The 21,755-nt window shown below is 48.7% G+C and overlaps 1 protein-coding gene across 3 annotated transcripts in view; it reads left to right on the top strand.

Annotated features, from left to right (window-relative positions):
* LOC147102027 (alpha-2-macroglobulin-like) overlaps positions 1–21,755 on the top strand; it is a 275,879-nt gene that overhangs the window by 71,133 nt on the left and 182,991 nt on the right. For all 3 annotated transcript variants that reach the window (XM_085964172.1, XM_085964174.1, XM_085964171.1), the window contains exons 9-15: positions 9,605–9,719; positions 10,268–10,377; positions 11,250–11,411; positions 11,694–11,921; positions 12,445–12,508; positions 20,921–21,066; positions 21,297–21,446. In XM_085964172.1, coding sequence (XP_085820298.1) covers positions 9,605–9,719; positions 10,268–10,377; positions 11,250–11,411; positions 11,694–11,921; positions 12,445–12,508; positions 20,921–21,066; positions 21,297–21,446 — 975 coding nt within the window. The remainder of the gene's footprint in view (positions 1–9,604; positions 9,720–10,267; positions 10,378–11,249; positions 11,412–11,693; positions 11,922–12,444; positions 12,509–20,920; positions 21,067–21,296; positions 21,447–21,755) is intronic.

Genomic DNA, 21,755 nt, shown 5'->3' with positions numbered 1-21,755 from the left:
CAGTCTTTGACTCCAATTTACCCAGGCCAGATACCTCCTCAATTCGCTGAAATTAGCCCTCCTCCAGTTAAGTACTTTTATTCTAGATTGCTCTTTGTTCTTCTCCATATTAAACAAAATTAGGGCTCATGGGATTGGGGGTAATATACTAGCATGGATTGAGGATTGGTTAGCAGACAGAAAACAGAGGGTAGGAATAAACGGGTCATTTTCAGATTGGCAGGCTGTAACTAGTGGGGTACCGCAAGGATCAGTGCTTGGGCCTCAGCTATTCACAATCTATTTAAATGATTTGGATGAGGGAACCAAATGTAATATTTCCAAGTTTGCTGATGATACAAAGCTGGGTGGGAATGTAAGTTGTGAGGAGGATGCAAGGAGGCTTCAAGGGGATATAGACAGGCTAAGTGAGTGGGCAAGAACATGACAAATGGAATATAATGTGGAGAAATGTGAAGTTATCCACTTTGGTAGAAAAAATAGAAAAGCAGAGTATTTTTTAAATGGTGAGAGATTGGGAAATGTTGGTGTTCAGAGGGACCTGGGTGTCCTTGTACACGAATCACTGAAAGTTAACATGAAGGTACAGCAAGCAATTAGGAAAGCAAATGGTATGTTGGCCTTTATTACAAGAGGATTTGAGTATAAGAGTAAAGAGAGGGGGGCGCTAACCTCGCCGGGAAGTTAGCGCCCCCCCCGCCCTGTAAATTCAGTAGTAGCGCCCCCAGCAGGAGGTGGGCCGCTATTACTTAACGTTGTGGTGCTACGTCATTGCAGGCCTCCTCCCCTGATTAAAGGGGAGGGGCCCAGCACTGCGCGCACCGGGGCCTTGCCGGACCACCGTGGAACGGGGTGCCGTGGAAACAGCCCAGCACTCAAGATGAGAGCCGGCTGAGCGACCGCGGCCGACACCCCACATACAAATGTTAAAGGTGGGCAGGTGCTGGTGTTTGACCAAAAAAATAGCCGCCTGACACCTGCCCTTTAAGTAGCACCGCCGCCCGCTATTGCCACTGCAAAACCGCCTCCAATCCTGTCGGTCCCATCGCCCAGCGATAGGTCAGGGGGCGCAAGGGAAGTTTGCGGCCGGGGCGCAAACAGAGTGCTGTGCACGGCGATGACATCATCATCGCCAGAGGAGCGGGGCGCTACCGGCTACCGCTGCTGCTAACCTCCCGCTGGATTTCGCAGGACGCGTCAGCAGCACCGCTTCCGGGCGCTAGGGTGTTTGCGCACCGTTAGTGCAGAGAGGCGCAATACAAACCAATTTCTAGCCCCTTAAGACATCTTACTGCAATTGTATAGGGCCCTGATGAGACCACAGCTGGAGTACTGTGTACAGTTTTGGTCTCCTTACCTAAGGAAGGATATATTTGCCTTAGAGGGAGTGCAACGAAGGTTCACCAGACTGGTTCCTGGGATGGGGAGATTGTCCTATGAGGAGAGATTGAGTAGACTAGGCCTATATTCTCTAGAGTTTAGAAGAATGAGAGGTGATCTCAATGAAACATTCCCTACTCGAGAGGGCTGTGGAGGCTCAGTCGTTGAGTATTTTCAAGACAGAGATCGATAGATTTTTGGATATTAAGAGAATCGAGGGATACGGGGATAGTGCAGGAAAGTGGAGTTGAGTCATAGAGACATTACAGCACAGAAGGAGGCAATTCGGCCCATCGCGTCCGTGCCGGCTCTCTGTAGAGCAATCCAGTCAGTCCCATTCCCCCGCTCTATCCCCATAGCCCTGCAAGTTTATTTCCCTCAAGTGCCTATCCAATTTCCTTTTGAAATCATTGATCGTCTCCACTTCCACCACTCCCCCCCCGCGCCCCCCCCCCCAATCGGCAGCGAGTTCCAGGTCATCACCACTCGCTGCGTAAAAAAGTTCTTCCTCACATCCCCCCTGTATCTCTTGCCCAAAACCTTAAATCTGTGTCCCCTAGTCCTTGTACCATCAACCAGTGGGAACAGCCTTTCCCTGTCTAGCCTATCCAAACCCATCATAACCTTGTACACCTCCATCAAATCACCCCTCAACCTCCTTTGCTCCAAAGAGAACAACCCCAGCTTTTCCAACCTAACCTTGTAGCTAAAATCCCTCATCCCTGGAACCGTTCTGGTAAATCTCCTCTGCACCCTCTCAAGGGCCTTCACATCCTTCCTAAAGTGTAGTGACCAGAACTGGACGCAATACTCTAGTTGTGGCCTAACCAGAGCTTTATAAAGGTTCAGCATAACTTCCTGCTTTTGTACTCAATACCTCTATTTATGAAGCCCCAGATCCCATATGCTTTGCTAACTACTCTCTCAATATGTCCTGCCACCTTCAAAGATCTATGCACATGAACCCCCAGGTCCTTCTGTCCCTCTGTGCCATTAAGTCTATATTGCCTCTCCCTGTCCCTTCTGTCAAAATGCATCACCTCACACTTCTCTGTATTAAATTCCATCTGCCACCTGTCTGCCCATTCTGCTAGCCTATCTACGTCCTGTTGCAGTCGATTGATATCATCATCACTGTTTGCCACACCCCCAAGTTTGGTGTCATCAGCTAATTTTGAAATTTTACTCTGTATTCCAATATCCAAGTCATTTATATATCACAAAAAGCAGTGGTCCCACCACTGACCCTTGGGGAACACCACTGCCTACCATCCTCCAGGCTGAAAAACAACCATTTACCACAACTTGCTGTTTTCTGTCCTTAAGCCAATTCCTTATCCAAGCTGACACTGACCTTCCTATTCCATGAGCCTCAATTTTGTTAACCAGCCTTTTATGTGGTACTTTGTCAAAAGCTTTCTTAAAATGCCTATAGACAACATCCACTGCATTCCCCTCATCAAACTTTTCTGTTACTTCATCAAAAAATTCAGTTAGATTAGTCAAACACGATCTGCTTTTTACAAATCCATGCTGGCTCTCCTTAATTAACTTAAAATCTCCAAATGCCTGTTAATGTTTTTCCTGATTATTGTTTCTAAAACCTTACCCACCACTGATGTTAAACTGACCAGCCTATAGTTACTAGGATTGTCCTTACACCCTTTCTTGAACAATGGTGTCACATTTTCCATTTTCCAATCCTCTGGCACCTCCCCCGCAGCCAGGGAAGATTGAAAATTATGGCAAGACCTTCCGCTATCTCCACCCCCACTTCCCTTAGCAACCTGGGATGCAAGCCCCCCAGACCAGGCGACTTATCCACTCTAAGCATACCCAGCCTTTCTAGTACATCCTGTCGATCAATTTTCACCCCATTCATTACCTCTACCATCTCTGCTACTACCGATATTTTGTCAGCGTCCTCTTCCTTAGTAAACACCAACACAAAGTACTCATTGAGTATTCTAGCCTTGCCCTGCGCCTCTAAGCATATATCACCATCTTTGTCCTTAATAGGCTCCATCCCGCCTCTTACTACCTGCTTACTATTTACATGTCGGTAGAAGATTTTTGGGTTCCCTTTTATGTTAACCGCCATTCTATTCTCATATTCTCTCTTTGCCAATCTTACTTTCCTCATCACTTCCCCTCTCAACTTATTGGAGTTGGTCTGGTTCTCACTTGAAGAATTCATCTGACATGCATCATACACCCTCCTTTATTTGTTTCATCATATTCTCCATCTCCCTCGTCATCCAAGGAGACCTTGCTTTGGTTCCCCTCTTGTTGGAATGCCCCCAACCTGTACCTGAAACATCTCCTCCTTAAAGATCAGTCATTGTTCCGTTACAGTTTTTCCTGTCAATCTATGGTTCCATTTTACCCTGGCTAGATCCCCTCTCATCCCATTGAAGTTGGCCCTCTTCCAATTTAGAAGTTCTACTTTGATTGTTCCTTGCTCTTCTCTATTATTAATCTAAACCTTATGACTCGATGATCACTCGTACCCAAGTGTTCTTCCACAGACACTTGGTCGACCTGGCCCACCTCATTCCCCAGCACCAGATCCAGCAATGCCTCCTTTCTAGTGGGCCGAGAACATACTGGTGAAGGAAATTCTCCTAAACACATTTCAGAAATTCCTCCCCCTCCTTTCCCTTCACTCTAACATTATCCCAATCGATATTTGGGTAATTAAAGTCCCCTAATATCACCACTCTATAGCTCTTGCACATCTCTGTGATTTCACTGCAGATTTGCTCCTCTATCTCCCTCTCACTATTTGGAGACCTATAGAATACCCCCAATAACGTGATCATACCCTTTTTGCTTCTCAACTCTAACCAAATAGATTCTGTCCTTGCCCCCTCAAGGACATGCTCTCTTTCCAACACTACAATGTCTTCCCTAATCAGTACTGCCACCCCACCTCCCTTTTTTCCTTCCTTATCTTTTCTGAACACCTTGTATCTGTGAATATTAAGTGTCCAGTCCTCACCATTTTTAAGCCATGTTTCTGTTATTGCCGCTACATCATATTCCCACACAGCTAATTGTGCTTGTAGCTCACATTTATTCACCACACTTTGTACGTTTACATACATGCATTCCAAATCTGTCTTTGTATTCCTTGTAGTCCTCCTTAGTCTGCTCCTATCTAATATGGTGCTACTTCCTTCTCTAGTACTATCCAACATTCTCCCTCTTTTATGCACCTTATTTTTCTTTTCTACTTCTATATGTTAGTGCCCACCCCCCTGCCAATTTAGTGTGAACCTCCCTGCGAGGACATTGGTAGAAGATCAGCCATGATCTTATTGAATGGCGGAGCAGACTCGAGGGGCCGAATGGCCTACTCTTGTTCCTATTTCTTATGTTCTTATAACTAATCTTAACCTTACGATATTATGATCACTATTCCCGAGATGCTCCCCCACTGTGACATCATCTACTTGACCCACTTCATTCCCCAGGACTAGATCCAGCAATGCCTCCTTCCTCGTTGGGCAGGAAACATACTGATCAAGAAAATTCTCCTGAACTCACTTCAGAAATTCCTCCTCTTCTCTGCCCTTAACACAATCACTGCCCCATTCAATATTAGGGTAGTTAAAGTCTTCCATTATCACTACTCTATAGTTCTTGCACCTCCAGCAATTTCTTTGCAAATCTGCTCCTCTATCTCCTTCCCACTATTTGGTGGCCTATAAAATACACCAAGGCCTAGGAATTGGATATGGCCACGAAACGAGCAGTGTTAGAGCTCAACAATGTTAAGCTGCACCACATGAAAATGGTCTAGGTAGCACACAAAATTCGGGCTCAGTCCTCATTAACATGAATATAGTCGTGACTTCAACACTAAAACTTCTGCTCATTGGCTTAATTCTCAACAGGTGGGCCAATAACGGGTCTAATTCCCAGTCATGTTTGTCATAGGCTTTATTCAGTACTTAAAGGGGAGGCACATTGATGCTGCAGCACCTCATTATCAAGCCACGCACAACTGCAGCTGCAAGAAGGCGGCGGCAGTGCAAACCCATGGCGGAGCCTCAGCACAGGGAGAGAGCCCGCAGATTCTCCAACGCGGCTCCTGAGGCACTGGTCGTAGCCGTGGAGAGGAGGCAGGCTGTCCTCTTCCCACACACTGGCAGGAAGCCCTCGCCACACGCCTCTCGAAGGTTCTGGCAGGACAAAGCCATCAATGACACGGCCAGCACCGTGCTGCCAATGCCAGTCATCCAGTGCCGAAAGAAGTTTAATGACCTTACACAGGAGGTCAAGATGAGTGAAGGCTTCAGCAAATCCCATGTCCCATCATCTGCAGCACTAGCCTCACACACTGCTCAATGCACCACACCACCAGTCCCCAGCTACCATCAATCTCTACCCATCACCGCTCACACCTCATAAGCAGAGCTTCACATCCCCCTCACAAACATACTACTACAGCAACTCTCACACCTTGCACACACTGACAGCTATTCAACTGTGGCAGGCACATCACTCCAACACCCTGCACCACACCCACTCACATACTACTCTTTCTCTTGCAGGCCATGGCTGCGCATAATCGGAGGGAGCAGCGGGGGGCAGGCCTCCAAGACCTCAGCCAGCCGGAGAAGAGAGTGCTGAACATCATTGGGCGGCAGATCATAGAGGCCATGGCAACTGGCGAGGTTGAACCCCTTGGGGACAACAACGATATGCTCATTCCTAACCCTTCTTCTCACATCCCACCTCCCCTCCATGCCACAATCTCTTCTCACTTTCAAGCAGCTGATGCTGTATCCATGCATATCTTTCTTTCCGACCCCCCTCCCCTCACCATAATCTGACTCTTGCTCCTTTGTGCTTTCAGATAATCAAGAACAAGCACCTAAGCAGCCTGTCCCCAAGGCGATGCCCAAGAGCGAGGAGGGAGAAGAAGAAAAAGAAGAAGACACAGTGTCACTGCATATGTCATTCGCAGACACCAGCTCAGAAACTGGCACTGCGTGAACGTTAGAGGCTAGTGTAGAAGTGGGATCTACACAGGATGAGGCACCGGGCACAAGTGGGCTGCCGCAAGGCCAGGCTGGAAATGATGGAAGACTCTCGAAGAAACCGTGTCGACCCAGACATGAGTGTGATGGGCAATGTCGCAGCTGCCATTGCAGCATAGGCGGAAGCGAGCCAACGTCTTGGTGCTGCAGCGGAAGCACAGACCGATCTCCTGAAGTCTCAGCTTGATGCCTGCCAAGCTCAGAATGCTGCCATCGTGGCTGAGTTTACCACTGTTGACCGGGGCTTGCAGGGCGTCGCAGCAGCCCAGCAATGTGTGCTCCAACTGATGGCTAGGAATGCCGAGGTGCTGCCCTGGGGGAGCGGCAGTGGGTCTGTGGAGCAGGACCCCGCTGTCCTCTCTTTGGATGACAGCATTCCTGCTCCCACCACTGCCTCTCCACCATTGCCCTTGTCGCTGCCTGTCATCCAGCCAGCCCAGTCCGCTGCTGCCCATGCTGAGGTTCTAGGGCCAGAGCTGCTTGAGATTGTCCTGCAAGGCCATTTGAAGTTTCCCCCATGGAAACTCAGCAGCCTTCCACCAGCCATGCTGCTACCACTGGGGGAGCACTTCGTAGGCGGACTAGGACAGGAAAGGGCACCCGATTGACAGGCACTAAGGAACTGCACAAGGGTGATTAGTTCATATTGTATGTGTAAATATGGGTGAATTGATTTTGAATAAATTTATTAATTTTGTTTGGAATCTTTCAGCTTTGCGCCCAGGAGGCCGCTGGGATATTCCTTGCAAGAGGGATGGTATGATGGGGATGTGGTGAGCAACGGGAATCTGGGATTTTATTCATTGGAATCAGAGTCTGATGAGGCGTTCATGGACAGCCCGTGCGGAAGGGGGAATTGACTGCCTGCCTCCTCCCGCCATCTTCGTCCTCTTCCTCTTGCTCCTCCTCCCATTCTCCTCCTGAGGTCATCCTGTAATCCATAGTGGCAAGGGCTGGGCCCGTATGATGGCCAAGTTGTGGAGCGTGCAGCAGACCACCAGGAAATGGGACACCCGCTCTGGCGAGTACTGGAGGGCTCCTCCCGAGCGGTCAAGGCAGCAGAACCGTTGCTTCAATAAGCTGCTGGTCGGCTCGATGATGTTCCTGGTGGAAGCATGGCTCTCATTATATGAGTGCTGAGCAGGAGTGCTGGGGTTGCGGAGGGGAGTCATGAGCCAGGTGGAGAGCGGATAGCCCTTGCCTCCGAGCAGCCACCCTCTGCTGCTGCAGACTGGAAGGATGGCTGTGGTCGCTGGAAGATTGCTGGCACTCCAGACTGAAGCAGGATGAAGGCATCATGGTTGCTGCCAGGATAGTGGACATTGAGGAATCACTGGGCGTGGTCGCACATTAAGTGAGTGGCAGCCTTTGCGGTTACGGAAGATCTCAGGATTGTTATGCGCTGCCCGCAAAGTCATGTGTATGCAACCACTGGCGGCCTGCACCATGAGAAAGCCCGCTATCCTGGCAAAGCCACATGCACTCTCGTCCTGCTTCTCCCTGCTCAGAGAGAAGAAAACTCAGTCCCTTCTCAGAGAACCTCGGTGACCTCCTGGATGCAGCAATGGACGGCGATCTGTGAGATGTTGGCACATCTGCTGCTGCAGACTGGAAGGATCTGCTGATGACTAAATTGAGGTCCATGGTGACCTTGACTGCCACTGGGAGAGCCATGGTCGATCTGATCTGAGGCTGTAGGTCTGGCTGCAGGAGGTGGCAGAGTTCTGTCACCTCCTTGGTGAAGCGTAGCCTCTTAATACACTGCTCCTCACTTAAATGGATATAAGAGAAGTGCTCTCGGAAGACCCTGGGTGGGTTAGGCCTCCTGTTGAGAGCCCTCCTCCTCCCTCTGCCCTTGTCGTTCTAGGTGGAAGAGTTCGCCCATCTTCTTGTCTTCTTCATTGCTTCCAGCCCCTCTCCCGAAGATACTCGAGCGTGAGGGGGACTGTGAGTGGAGCTGCCATGACTGTGAGCAGGTGTTGTGAGCAGAGCCTTTACATAATAATGAAGGCGTTCTCCACTTGTCCCTGTTACGTTGTAACCTTGGAAGAAGTTTAGAAAGCAGCTGGAGTTGCAGAATGTTGCACAGAGCCAGTCAAACTGCAGAAACGTGTCAGATGCAAGTACAGTAGCTGCTAATGATCCCTTTAACTACCACTGACGTCACGATTTGCATTATCTCCATAAATTTAGATATCGGCAGTGCTGCCAGCCATCCAAAAATGGTGGTCGCTGCGGTACCCGCTGCTGGCGGAAGAGCAGCGGCCGCCATTTTTTCACCTGAATCTGGCGGTAACAGGCGGCGATAAACTTCCGAATTTCTAGGCCCAAGTAGCGTAATAGCTCCTTTATTGTGTCTAAACTCCAACCAAATAGATTCTGTCTTTGATCGCTCAAGGACAGTCTCTCTTTCTGGCACTGTAATATTTTCCTTAATCAAAACTGCTACACCTTTTTCACCTTCACTATCTTTTCTGAATACCCTGTACCCAGGAATATTGAGCATCCAATGCTCCCCTTTTTTGAGCCAGGTCTCAGTTATCACACTACATCAGATTCCCACTTGGCTATTTGCGCCTGTAACTTCTTCGGCAGCACCTCCCAAACCAACGGCCTCCACCACCTAGAAGGACAAGGGCAGCAGGCGCATGAGAACACCACCACCTCCAAGTTCCCCTCCAAGTCACACACCAACCTGACTTGGAAATACATCGCCGATCCTTCATCGTCACTGGGTCAAAATCCTGGAACTCCCTCCCTAACAGCACTGTGGGAGCACCTTCACCACACGGACTGCAGCGGTTCAAGAACGTGGCTCATCACCACCTTCTCAAGGGCAACCAGGAATGTCTTAATCTAAATGTACACTCTCGGGAGCCGCAAGCCTACATTTCGTTGTACTGCACTTGTGCACTAACAATGACAATAAAAGTTGATTTGATTTGATTTTTGATTTGAATGGGCAATAAATGCTGGCATTGCCAGCAACGCCCACATCTCATAAACTAATTTAAAAAAAGCTCACCAACCTTATTAACCACACTTTGTGCAGTTGCACACATGCACTCCAAATCTAACTTAGATCTCATTGTATTGTGGATGAATCCACCTAATATGGTAACCTCTCAGCCCTTCCCCAGTTCCTAACTGACCTGGGCCCTCTGCCTCCTTCTCAGACGGACTCCGATGGCTGCCTATCCAAAGATCTCAGCACTGCGATATTCCGTCTCAGGAATGGACAATACAACACGGGCATTCATGGCCAGTTTGTACTGAAGGAGGAAGGAACAGGTGAGTGGGTGGTTCAGACAGCTCTGTCCTCAACTCTTCCTCTTTCTCATTCTCTCTCGCTTTGTGTCTCTGTCTCTCGTTCTCTCTGTCCATCACTCTCTCTCCGTCTTTGTCTCTATCTCTGTCTCACTCTCTCTGTCTCTCACTTTCTCTCTGACTCTCTCGTTTCAATCTCTGTATGTATGTCTCTCTCTGACTGCCTCTGTCTCTATCTGTGTCTGTCTGTCTGTCTCTCACTCTCTATCTCTGTCTGTTTCACTCTCTCTGTCCGTCTCTCTGTCTCTCTCTCTTTCTCTATCTTTGTCTCCCTCTGTCTATCTTTTTTCCATCTCTGCTTCCCTTTGTCTCACTCTGTTTCTGTCTGTCTGTTTCTTTGTCTCTCTCTCTCTCTGTCCCTCCCCGTCTGTTTCTCTCTCTCTCACTCTCTCTGTCACTCGCTCTCTCTCTGTCATTCTGTCTGTCTATCTCTCTGTCTGTCTGTCGCCCCCTGCCTCACGCTGCCTCTCTCACTATAACCTCCTGGTTAACATGCTCACACTTATTTTCAGGTATTCTGATGTTTAAAACTGCTACGTGCGATGTCATTACGGAAATCACACAAATCACTTTTGAGCAAGTGGAAGATTATTTCAAGAAAGGAATGCCATATACTGGACAGGTACGATTAATATATACAGGGTTAAACTCTCCCACACACACTGTGATATATACAGGGTTAAACTCTCACACACTGTGTGATATATACAGGGTTAAACTCTCTCACACACACTGTGTGATATATACAGGGTTAAACTCTTTCACACACTGTGATATATACAGGGTTAAACTCTCTCACACACACTGTGTGATATATACAGGGTTAAACTCTCACACACTGATATATACAGGGTTAAACTCTCTCACACACACTGTGTGATATATACAGGGTTAAACTCTGTCACACACTGTGATATATAGAGGGTTAAACTCTCACACACTGATATATACAGGGTTAAACTCTCTCACACACTGTGTGATATATACAGGGTTAAACTCTCACACACTGATATATACAGGGTTAAACTCTCACTGTGTGATATATACAGGGTTAAACTCTCTCACACACACTGTGTGATATATACAGGGTTAAACTCTGTCACACACTGTGATATATAGAGGGTTAAACTCTCACACACTGTGATATATACAGGGTTAAACTCTCTCACACACTGATATATACAGGGTTAAACTCTCACTGTGATATATACAGGGTTAAACTCTCTCACACACACTGATATATACAGGGTTAAACTCTCACACACTGTGATATATACAGGGTTAAACTCTCACACACACTGATATATACAGGGTTAAACTCTCTCACACACTGTGATATATACAGGGTTAAACTCTCTCACACACACTGTGTGATATATACAGGGTTAAACTCTCTCACACACTGTGTGATATATACAGGGTTAACCTCTCACACACTGTGATATATACAGGGTTAAACTCTCCTCACTCTGCACCATCTCTGTGTATTGACAGCTGAGCATCAAATACTCTACTGGGGGTCCTGTGGCGAACGCTACAATCTACCTCTTCGACTCAATAAAACCCGGTGCACGGAAAGTGGTCACAGATCAGGACGGGATCGCACCTTTCTCACTTGACACTTCATCTTGGGACGCTGTCCCCGTTGCCTTCCTGGTGAGTGAAGCTCAATGAGGTCAATGGTCAGCGAGCGAACAGGAAAGGGGTATAAGGGACAGAGTGGGGAATGAGGGGGGTCCTTAGAGAGGGTATAAGGGATGGAGTGGGATATAACGGGATGTGAGGAAGTTGCTCTGAGACAGGGAGAGAAGCCAACACATGGAATGGAGTCTGGGGAGGAGGCCCAGCATGGTGTTGGGGAGGTTTTTGGGGACAGTGGGTTGTCTATCTCTGGATGGAGGCTGGGGTTTGTTGACTTGTCTCTCCTCCTCTCCATAGGCCATTTATCAGAACAGTCACAATGACTACAGTTATCGGAACAGATTGCCCCATCATGAACCCGCCCGACACCAGGCCAAACCCTTCTACTCCAAGTCCAACAGCTACTTCTCCATCAGGAAGCATCGGCAGGAGCTCCTCTGTGATTCGGAGCTGGACGTGAAGGTGGGCTACATCATCAAGGGGCTTCCTGAGGAGGAAAAGCCCGACATGGATGTGTTCTATCTGGTGAGAAAGTGTCGCTCGTCCTAGAGTTAGGCTAGCGCCCCTGGTGTGTGACCGAGCCCCACCCCGCAACCCATACTATACACAGAGCGGGAAATGCCCAAGCTCCATTCTCAGCCTGTGCTGTGACCCTCTCCACCCCTGACCTCTGATCCTCTCCTCTCTCCCCTGACCCTTGCCCCGATCTTGTCCTGCCCTCTGACACTCAGCCCTTCCATGACACCTGTCCTCTGACCCTTTCCCCTGTCTACTGACCCCCGCCCCTTCCCCTAACCCCTGTCCTCTGACCATCTCCTCTGTCCTGTGACCTGCTCCCCTTCCCCTATCCTTTGACACTTGTCCCTTCCTCTGACCCTGTGAGCTCCACCCCTTTCCCTGACCCTTGTCCTTTGAACCTCTCCACTGTCTTCTGTCCATCTCACTTTTCCAATGACCCTCGCCCCTTCCCCTGACCCCTGTCCTCCGACCCTCTCCCATGTCCTCTGAATTTCTTAGTGTTAATTATTCCACTCTTTTTCTGCACCAGGTGATGGCAAAAGGACTGATTGTGACCTTTGAGAAGAAAATAATCTCTGTCGGAGGTCCTGAAGGTTCGAACTCGACGTCTTTTGATTGTTTACAAAGACCACCTGTGTCTTTAAGTGTGCCCCTCGCTCCTCAAATATTTACCCCCTCACTCTCCCCAGGGGCTCTGCCTCTCATTGGGGGATCCGGGTCCCACAGGCCCCATTCTCCACGTGTGAGCTAAGACAGGGAGTGTCAGCGAGAGAGAACTCAGAGAGGGAGAAAGACAGAAACACAAACTGGGGAGAGAGAGAGAGAAACAAACTGGGAGAGAGAGAGAAACACAAACTGGGAGAGAGGGAGAAACACAAACTGGGAGAGAGGGAGAAACACAAACTGGAGAGAGGGAGAGAAACAAACTGGGAGAGAGAGAGAAACACAAACTGGGAGAGAGAGAGAAACACAAACTGGGGGAGAGAGAGAAACACAAACTGGGAGAGAGGGAGAGAAACACAAACTGGGAGAGAGGGAGAGAAACACAAACTGGGAGAGAGAGAGAAACACAAACTGGAGAGGGAGAGAAACACAAACTGGTGAGAGAGAGAGAAACACAAACTGGGAGAGAGAGAGAAACACAAACTGGGAGAGAGAGAAACACAAACTGGAGAGGGAGAGAGAAACACAAACTGGGGGAGAGAGAGAAACATAAACTGGGGAGAGAGAGAGAGAAACACAAACTGGGGGGAGAGAGAGAAACACAAACTGGGGAGAGAGAGAAACACAAACTGGGGGAGAGAGAGAAACACAAACTGGGGAGAGAGAGAGAGAAACACAAACTGGGGAGAGAGAGAGAAACACAAACTGGGGGAGAGAGAGAAACACAAACTGGGGAGAGAGAGAAACACAAACTGGGGGAGAGAGGGAGAGAAACACAAACTGGGGAGAGAGACACACAAACTGGGAGAGAGAGAGAAACATAAACTGGGGAGAGAGAGAGAAACACAAACTGGGGAGAGAGAGAAACACAAACTGGGGAGAGAGAGAAACACAAACTGGGGAGAGAGAGAGAGAAACACAAACTGGGGGAGAGAGAGAAACACAAACTGGGGAGAGAGAGAAACACAAACTGGGGAGAGAGAGAAACACAAACTGGGGGAGAGAGAGAAACACAAACTGGGGAGAGAGAGAGAAACACAAACTGGGGGAGAGAGAGAAACACAAACTGGGGAGAGAGAGAAACACAAACTGGGGAGAGAGAGAGAGAGAAACACAAACTGGGGAGAGAGAGAGAAACACAAACTGGGGGAGAGAGAGAGAAACACAAACTTGGGAAGAGAGAGAGAAACACAAACTGGGGGAAAAAGAGACAGAAACACAAACTGGGGAGAGAGAGAAACACAAACTGGGGGAAAGAGAGAGAGAAACAAACTGGGGAGAGAGAGAAACACAAACTGGGGGAGAGAGAGAGAAACACAAACTTGGGAAGAGAGAGAGAAACACAAACGGGGAAAAAGAGACAGAAACACAAACTGGGGAGAGAGAGAGAAACACAAACTGGGGGAAAGAGAGAGAGAAACAAACTGGGGAGAGAGAGAAACACAAACTGGGAGAGAGAAAAAAAGGGGAGAGAGGGAGTGAAACACAAACTGGGAAAGAGAGAAACACAAACGAGAGAGAGAGAGAGAAACACAAACTGGGAGAGAAAGAGAGAAACACAAATTGGGAGAGAGAGAGAAACAAACTGGGAAAGAGAGAGAGAAACATGAACTGGGGAGAGAGAGAAACACAAACTGGGAGAGAGAGAGAGAGAGAGAAACACAAACTGGGGAGAGAGGGAGAAACACAAACTGGGATAAAGAGAGAGAAACAAACTGGGGGAGAGAGAGAAACTAAACTGGGAGAGAGAGAGAAACAGAGACAGAGAGAAACACAAACTGGGGGAGAGAGAAACACAAACTGGGAGAGAGAGACAAACACAAACTGGGGGAGAGAGAGAAACACAAACTGGGGGAGAGAGAAACACAAACTGGGGAGAGAGAGAGAGAAACACAAACTGGGGGAGAGAGAGAGACACACAAACTGGGGAGAGAGAGAAACAGAAACTGGGAGAGAGCGAGAAACAAACTGGGGAGAGAGAGAGAAACAAACTTGGGAGAGAGAGAAGCACAAACTGTGGGCGAGAGAGATAGAAACACAAACTGGCGGAGAGAGGGAGAATCACAAACAGAGTGAGGGAAACACAAACTGAGGGAGAGTGAGAGAGAAACACAAACTGGAGAGAGAGAGAGAAACACAAACTGGGGGAGAGAGAGAGAAACAAACTGGGGAGAGAGAGAAACACAAACTGGGGAGAGAGAAACACAAACGGGGAGAAGAGAGAAACACAAACTGGGGAGAGAGAGAGAAGCACAAACTGGAGAGAGAGAGAAGCACAAACTGGGGGAGAGAGAGGAATACAAACTGGGGGAGAGAGACAAACACAAACTGGGGGAGAGAGAGAGAGAAACACAAACTGGGGGAGAGAGAGAAACACAAACTGGGAGAGAGAGACAAACACAAACTGGGGAGAGAGAGACAAACACAAACTGGGGGAGAGAGAGAAACACAAACTGGGGGAGAGAGAGAAACAAACTGGGGGAGAGGGAGAAACAAACTGGGGGAGAGAGAGAAACAAACTGGGGGAGAGAGAGAGAAACACAAACTGGGAGAGAGACAAACACAAACTGGGGGAGAGAGAGACAAACAAACTGGGGGAGAGAGAAACACAAACTGGGGGGAGAAAGAGAGAGAAACACAAACTAGGGAGAGAGAGAGAAACAAACTGGGGAGAGAGAGAGAGAAACACAAACTGGGGAGAGAGAGAGAGAAACACAAACTGGGGAGAGAGAGTGAAACACAAACTGGGGGAGAGAGAAACACAAACTGGGAGAGAGAGAGAGAAACACAAACTGGGAGAGAGAGAGAGAAACACAAACTGGGGAGAGAGAGAAACACAAACTGGGGAGAGAGAGAAACACAAACTGGGGGGGGAGAGAGAGAGAAACACAAACTGGGGAGAGAGAGTGAAACACAAACTGAGGGAGGGAGAGAGAGAAACACAAACTGGGGGAGATAGAGAGAAACACAAACTGGGGGAGAGGGAGAGAAGCACAAACGGGAGAGAGAGAAACACAAACTATGGAGAGCGAGAGAAACACAAACTGGGGAGAGAGAGAGAAACACAAACTGGGGGAGAGAGAGAAACACAAACTGGGGGAGAGAGAGAGAGAGAAACACAAACTGGGGGAAAAAGAGACAGAAACACAAACTGGGGAGAGAGAGAAACACAAACTGGGGGAGAGAGAGAAACACAAACTGGGGAGAGAGAGAGAGAGAAACCAACTGGGGGAAAAAGAGACAGAAACACAAACTGGGGAGAGAGAGAAACACAAACTGGGGGAAAGAGAGAGAGAAACACAAACTGGGAGAGAGAGAGAGAGAGAGAAACACAAACTGGGGAGAGAGGGAGAAACACAAACTGGGATAAAGAGAGAGAAACAAACTGGGGGAGAGAGAGAAACTAAACTGGGAGAGAGAGAGAAACACAAACTGGGGGAGAGAGAGAAACACAAACTGGGAGAGAGAGACAAACACAAACTGGGGGAGAGAGAGAAACACAAACTGGGAGAGAGAGACAAACACAAACTGGGGGAGAGAGAGAAACACAAACTGGGGGAGAGAGAGAAATACAAACTGGGGGAGAGAGAGAAACACAAACTGGGGAGAGAGAGAAACACAAACTGGGGAGAGAGAGAGAGAAACACAAACTGGGAGAGAGATAAACACAAACTGGGGGAGAGAGAGACACACACAAACTGGGGAGAGAGAGAAACAGAAACTGGGAGAGAGAGAGAGAAACACAAACTGGGGAGAGAGAGAAACACAAACTGGGAGAGAGCGAGAAACAAACTGGGGAGAGAGAGAGAAACAAACTCGGGAGAGAGAGAAGCACAAACTGGGCGAGAGAGATAGAAACAGAAACGGGAGAGAGAGAGAAACGCAAACTGGGGAGAGAGAAACACAAACTGGGGAGAGAGAAACGCAAACTGGGGAGAGAGAGAAGCACAAACTGGGGAGAGAGAAACACAATCTGGAGAGAGATAGAAACACAAACTGGCGGAGAGAGGGAGAATCACAAACAGAGTGAGGGAAACACAAACTGAGGGAGAGTGAGAGAGAAACACAAACTGGAGAGAGAGAGAGAAACACAAACGGGGAGAGCGAGAGAAACAAACTGGGGAGAGAGAGAAACACAAACTGGAGAGAGAGAGAAACACAAACGGGGAGAAGAGAGAAACACAAACTGGGGGGGAGAGAGAGAAACTGAGGAGAGAGAGAGAAACACAAACTGGGGAGAGAGAGAGAAGCACAAGCTGGAGAGAGAGAGAAGCACAAACTGGGGGAGAGAGAGAAATACAAACTGGGGGAGAGAGAGAAACACAAACTGGGGGAGAGAGAGAGAGAAACACAAACTGGGGGAGAGAGAGGAACACAAACTGGGAGAGAGAGACAAACACAAACTGGGGAGAGAGAGACAAACACAAACTGGGGGGGAGAGAGAAACACAAACGGGGAGAGAGAGAAACACAAACTGGGGGAGAGGGAGAAACACAAACGGGGAGAGAGAGAAACAAACTGGGGGAGAGAGAGAGAAACACAAACTGGGAGAGAGACAAACACAAACTGGGGGAGAGAGAGACAAACAAACTGGGCGAGAGAGAAACACAAACTGGGGGGAGAGAGAGAGAAACACAAACTAGGGAGAGAGAGAGAAACATAAACTGGGGAGAGAGAGAGAAACACAAACTGGGAGAGGGAGAGAAACACAAACTGGGGAGAGAGAAACACAAACTATGGAGAGCGAGAGAAACACAAACTGGGGAGAGAGAGAGAGAAACACAAACTGGGGGAGAGAGAGAGAGAAACACAAACTGGGGGAAAAAGAGACAGAAACACAAACTGGGGAGAGAGAAACAAACTGGGGGAAAGAGAGAGAAACACAAACTGGGGAGAGAGAGAAACACAAACGAGAGAGAGAGAGAGAAACGCAAACTGGGAGAGAAAGAGAGACACAAATTGGGAGAGAGAGAGAAACAAACTGGGAAAGAGAGAGAGAAACACGAACTGGGGAGAGAGAGAAACACAAACTGGGAGAGAGAGAGAGAGAGAAACACAAACTGGGGAGAGAGGGAGAAACACAAACTGGGATAAAGAGAGAGAAACAAACTGGGGGAGAGAGAGAAACTAAACTGAGAGAGAGAGAGAGAAACAGACAGAGAAACACAAACTGGGGGAGAGAGAGAAACACAAACTGGGAGAGAGAGAGAAACACAAACTGGGGGAGAGAGAGAAACACAAACTGGGAGAGAGAGACAAACACAAACTGGGAGAGAGCGAGAAACAAACTGGGGAGAGAGAGAAACACAAACTGGGGAGAGAAACACAAACTTGCGAGAGAGAAACAAACTCGGGAGAGAGAGAGAAGCACAAACTGGGGAGAGAAACGCAAACTGGGGAGAGAGAGAAACACAAACTGGGGAGAGAGAAACACAATCTGGAGAGAGATAGAAACACAAACTGGCGGAGAGAGGGAGAATCACAAACAGAGTGAGGGAAACACAAACTGAGGGAGAGTGAGAGAGAAACATAAACTGGAGAGAGAGAGAAACACAAACTGGGGGAGAGAGAGAGAAACAAACTGGGGAGAGAGAAACAAACTGGGGAGGGAGAGAAACACAAACGGGGAGAAGAAAGAAACACAAACTGGGGGGGAGAGAGAGAAACTGAGGAGAGAGAGAGAAACAAACTGGGGAGAGAGAGAGAAGCACAAACTGGGGAGAGAGAGAAGCACAAACTGGGGGAGAGAGAAATACAAACTGGGGGAGAGAGAGAAACACAAACTGGGGAGAGAGAGAAGCACAAACTGGGGAGAGAGAGAAGCACAAACTGGGGGAGAGAGAAATACAAACTGGGGGAGAGAGAGAAACACAAACTGGGGGAGAGAGACAGAGAAACACAAACTGGGGGAGAGAGAGAAACACAAACTGGGAGAGAGACAAACACAAACTGGGGGAGAGAGAGAAACACAAACTGGGGGAGAGGGAGAAACACAAACTGGGGGAGAGAGAGAAACAAACTGGGGGAGAGAGAAACACAAACTGGGAGAGAGAGACAAACACAAACTGGGGGAGAGAGAGAAACACAAACTGGGAGAGAGAGAAACACAAACTGGGAGAGAGAGACAAACACAAACTGGGGGAGAGAGAGACAAACAAACTGGGCGAGAGAGAGAGAGAAACATAAACTGGGGGGAGAAAGAGAGAAACACAAACTGGGAGAGAGAGAGAAACACAAACTGGGGGAGAGAGAGACACAAACGGGAGAGAGAGACACAAACTGGGGAGAGAGAGAAACAGAAACTGGGAGAGAGAGAGAAACACAAACTGGGCGAGAGAGAGAGAAACACAAACTGGAGAGAGAGAAACAAACTGGGGAGAGAGAGAAACTCAAACTGGCGGAGAGAAACACAAACTGAGGGAGAGCGAGAGAGAAACACAAACGGGAGAGAGAGAGAAACACAAACTGGGGGAGAGAGAGAGAAACGAACTGGGGAGAGAGAGAAACACAAGCTGGGGGAGAAGAGAGAGAAACAAACTGGGGAGAGAGAGAAACACAAACTGGGGAAAGAGAGAGACAAACTGAGGAGAGAGAAAGACAAATGGGAGAGAGACAAATGGGGAGAGAGAGAGAAACACAAACTGGGAGAGAGAGAGAAATACAAACTGGGGAGAGAGAGAAATACAAACTGGGGAGAGAGAGAAATACAAACGGGAGAGAGAGAAACACAAACTGGGGAGAGAGAGAAATACAAACTGGGGAGAGAGAGAAACAAACTGGGGAGAGAGAGAAATACAAACTGGGGAGAGAGAGAAATACAAACTGGGGAGAGAGAGAAACACAGGCTGGGGGAGAGAGAGAGAGAAACTCAAACTGGGAGAGAGAGAGAGAGAGAAACACAAACTGGGAGTGAGAGAAACACAAACTCGGAGAGAGAGAAACAAACTGGGATAAAGAGAGAGAAACACAAACTGGGGAGAGAGAGAGAGAAACAAATTGGGTGAGAGGGAAACACAAACTGGGGAGAGAGAGAAACACAAACGGAGAGAGAGAGAAACACAAACTGGGGAGAGAGGGAGAAACACAAACTGGGATAAAGAGAGAGAAACAAACTCGGGGAGAGAGAGAAACACAAACTGGGGGAGCGAGAAAACCCAAACTGGGGGAGCGAGAAAAACGCAAACTGGGAGAGAGAGAGCGAGAAACAAACGGGAGAGAGAGAGAAACACAAACTGGGGGAGAGAGAGAAACAAACTGGGAGGGAGAGAGAAACACAAACTGGGGAGAGCGAGAAACACAAACTGGGGAGAGAGAGAGAAACACAAACTGGGGAGAGCGAGAAACACAAACTGGGGAGAGAGAGAGAAACACAAACTGGGGGAGAAGAGAGAAACAAACTGGGGGAGAGAGAGAAACTGAAGAGAGAGAGAAACGCAAACTGGGGAGAGAGTAACGCAAACTGGGAGAGAGAGTAACGCAAACTGGGAGAGAGAGAGAAACAAACTGAGCAGAGAGAGAATAAACTGGGGAAAGAGAGAGACAACCTGAGGAGAGAGAGGCACAAATTGGGGGAGAGAGAGAAACTCAAACTGGGGAGAGAGAGAGAAACAAACTGGGGAGAGAGAGAGATACACAAACTGAGGAGAGAAACACAAACTCGGGAGAGAGAAACAAACTCGGGAGAGAGAGAGAAGCACAAACTGGCGGAGAGAGAGAAACACAAACTGGGGAGAGAGAGAAACGCAAACTGGGGAGAGAGAGAAACGCAAACTGGGGAGAGAGAGAAACGCAAACTGGGGAGAGAGAGAAACGCAAACTGGGGAAAGAGAAACACAAAATGGGGAGAGAGAAACACAAACTGGGGAGAGAGAAACGCAAACTGGGGAGAGAGAGAAACGCAAACTGGGGAGAGAGAGAAACGCAAACTGGGGAAAGAGAAACAAAATGGGGAGAGAGAAACACAAACTGGGAGAGAGAGAGAAACACAAACTGGGAGAGAGGGAGAAACACAAACTGGGATAAAGAGAGAGAAACAAACGGGGAGAGAGAGAAACTAAATTGGGAGAGAGAGAGAAACACAAACTGGGGAGAAGAGAGAAACACAAACTGGGGAGAGAGAGAGAGAAACAAACTGGGGAGGGAGACACACAAACTGAGGAGAGAGAGAAACACAAACGGAGAGAGAGAGAGAGAGAGAAACACAAACTGGGGAGAGAGAGAAACACAAACTGGGGAGAGAGAGAAACACAAACTGGGGAAGGAGTGAGAGAGGGGAAGACAAGCCGGTGCTGGAGCCTGGCCCTGTCCTGCTCCGTGTCTCACTCCACTCTCTCTCACTCCAGGTTCAGAAGGCGAGTTTCACCTCACGCTCCCAATCAGCGCTGATATCGCGCCGGTTGCCCGGCTGCTGGTTTTCACCGTTTTGCCTGATGGAGAAACGATTGGTGACAGCGCGAGATATGAAGTCTCCAAATGCTTCCGGAACAAGGTGAGAGTTCCCCACCTCCGATTCTGCTCTGTCCCATTCTCTCGCTCTGTTTCCCCTCCGATTTTTGTCTATCTCTCTTTTTCTCTCTCTCTCTCCAATTTTGTTCAATCTCTTTTCTCCCGCATTCCCTCTCTCTCGCACTCCTGATTCTGCCTCTCATTCTCTCTTGATTCTCACCGTTTTCTCTCTCTCTCCTGTACTGATGCTCATTCCCTTCTTCCTCGCTCTAGGTGTCCCTCCAGTTCTCTGTACCTGAAGAGCTGCCCAGAAGTCACCTCAGTCTGGAGCTGCAGGCTGCCGCGGGCTCTCTCTGTGGGCTTCGAGTCGTCGACCGCAGTGTTCTGCTCCTCAAGCATGAGAAGAAACTATCCCGAGACAGTGTAAGATACAAATTACAATTAACCCCAGGCTCGGGAGCAGGAAAGGCCCAGGCTCCAAGCCCGGCCTGTCCGGAGTCAGCTGATCTCACATCCAGAGAGGGATGATTGGGGTCACCAACTGAGCCTTTTGACCCCTGGGTTAGGGAGGTGGTGAATCAGTCCGGGTTCCTGCTCCTGATCCCTGTCCAGTGACCCTGGGTTAGGGAGGGGGTGAATCAGTCCGGGTTCCTGCTCCTGATCCCTGTCCAGTGACCCCTGGGTTAGGGAGGGGGTGAATCAGTCCGGGTGCCTGCTCCTGATCACTGTCCA

This window comes from Somniosus microcephalus, chromosome 22, assembly GCF_052327205.1.
Source record: "Somniosus microcephalus isolate GS21.2 chromosome 22, FLI_Smic_1.0, whole genome shotgun sequence".
In the NCBI taxonomy this organism is placed as follows: domain Eukaryota; kingdom Metazoa; phylum Chordata; class Chondrichthyes; order Squaliformes; family Somniosidae; genus Somniosus; species Somniosus microcephalus.
The sequence above is the reverse complement of the archived record's forward strand: the minus strand, read 5'-3'. Positions and strand labels throughout refer to the sequence as shown.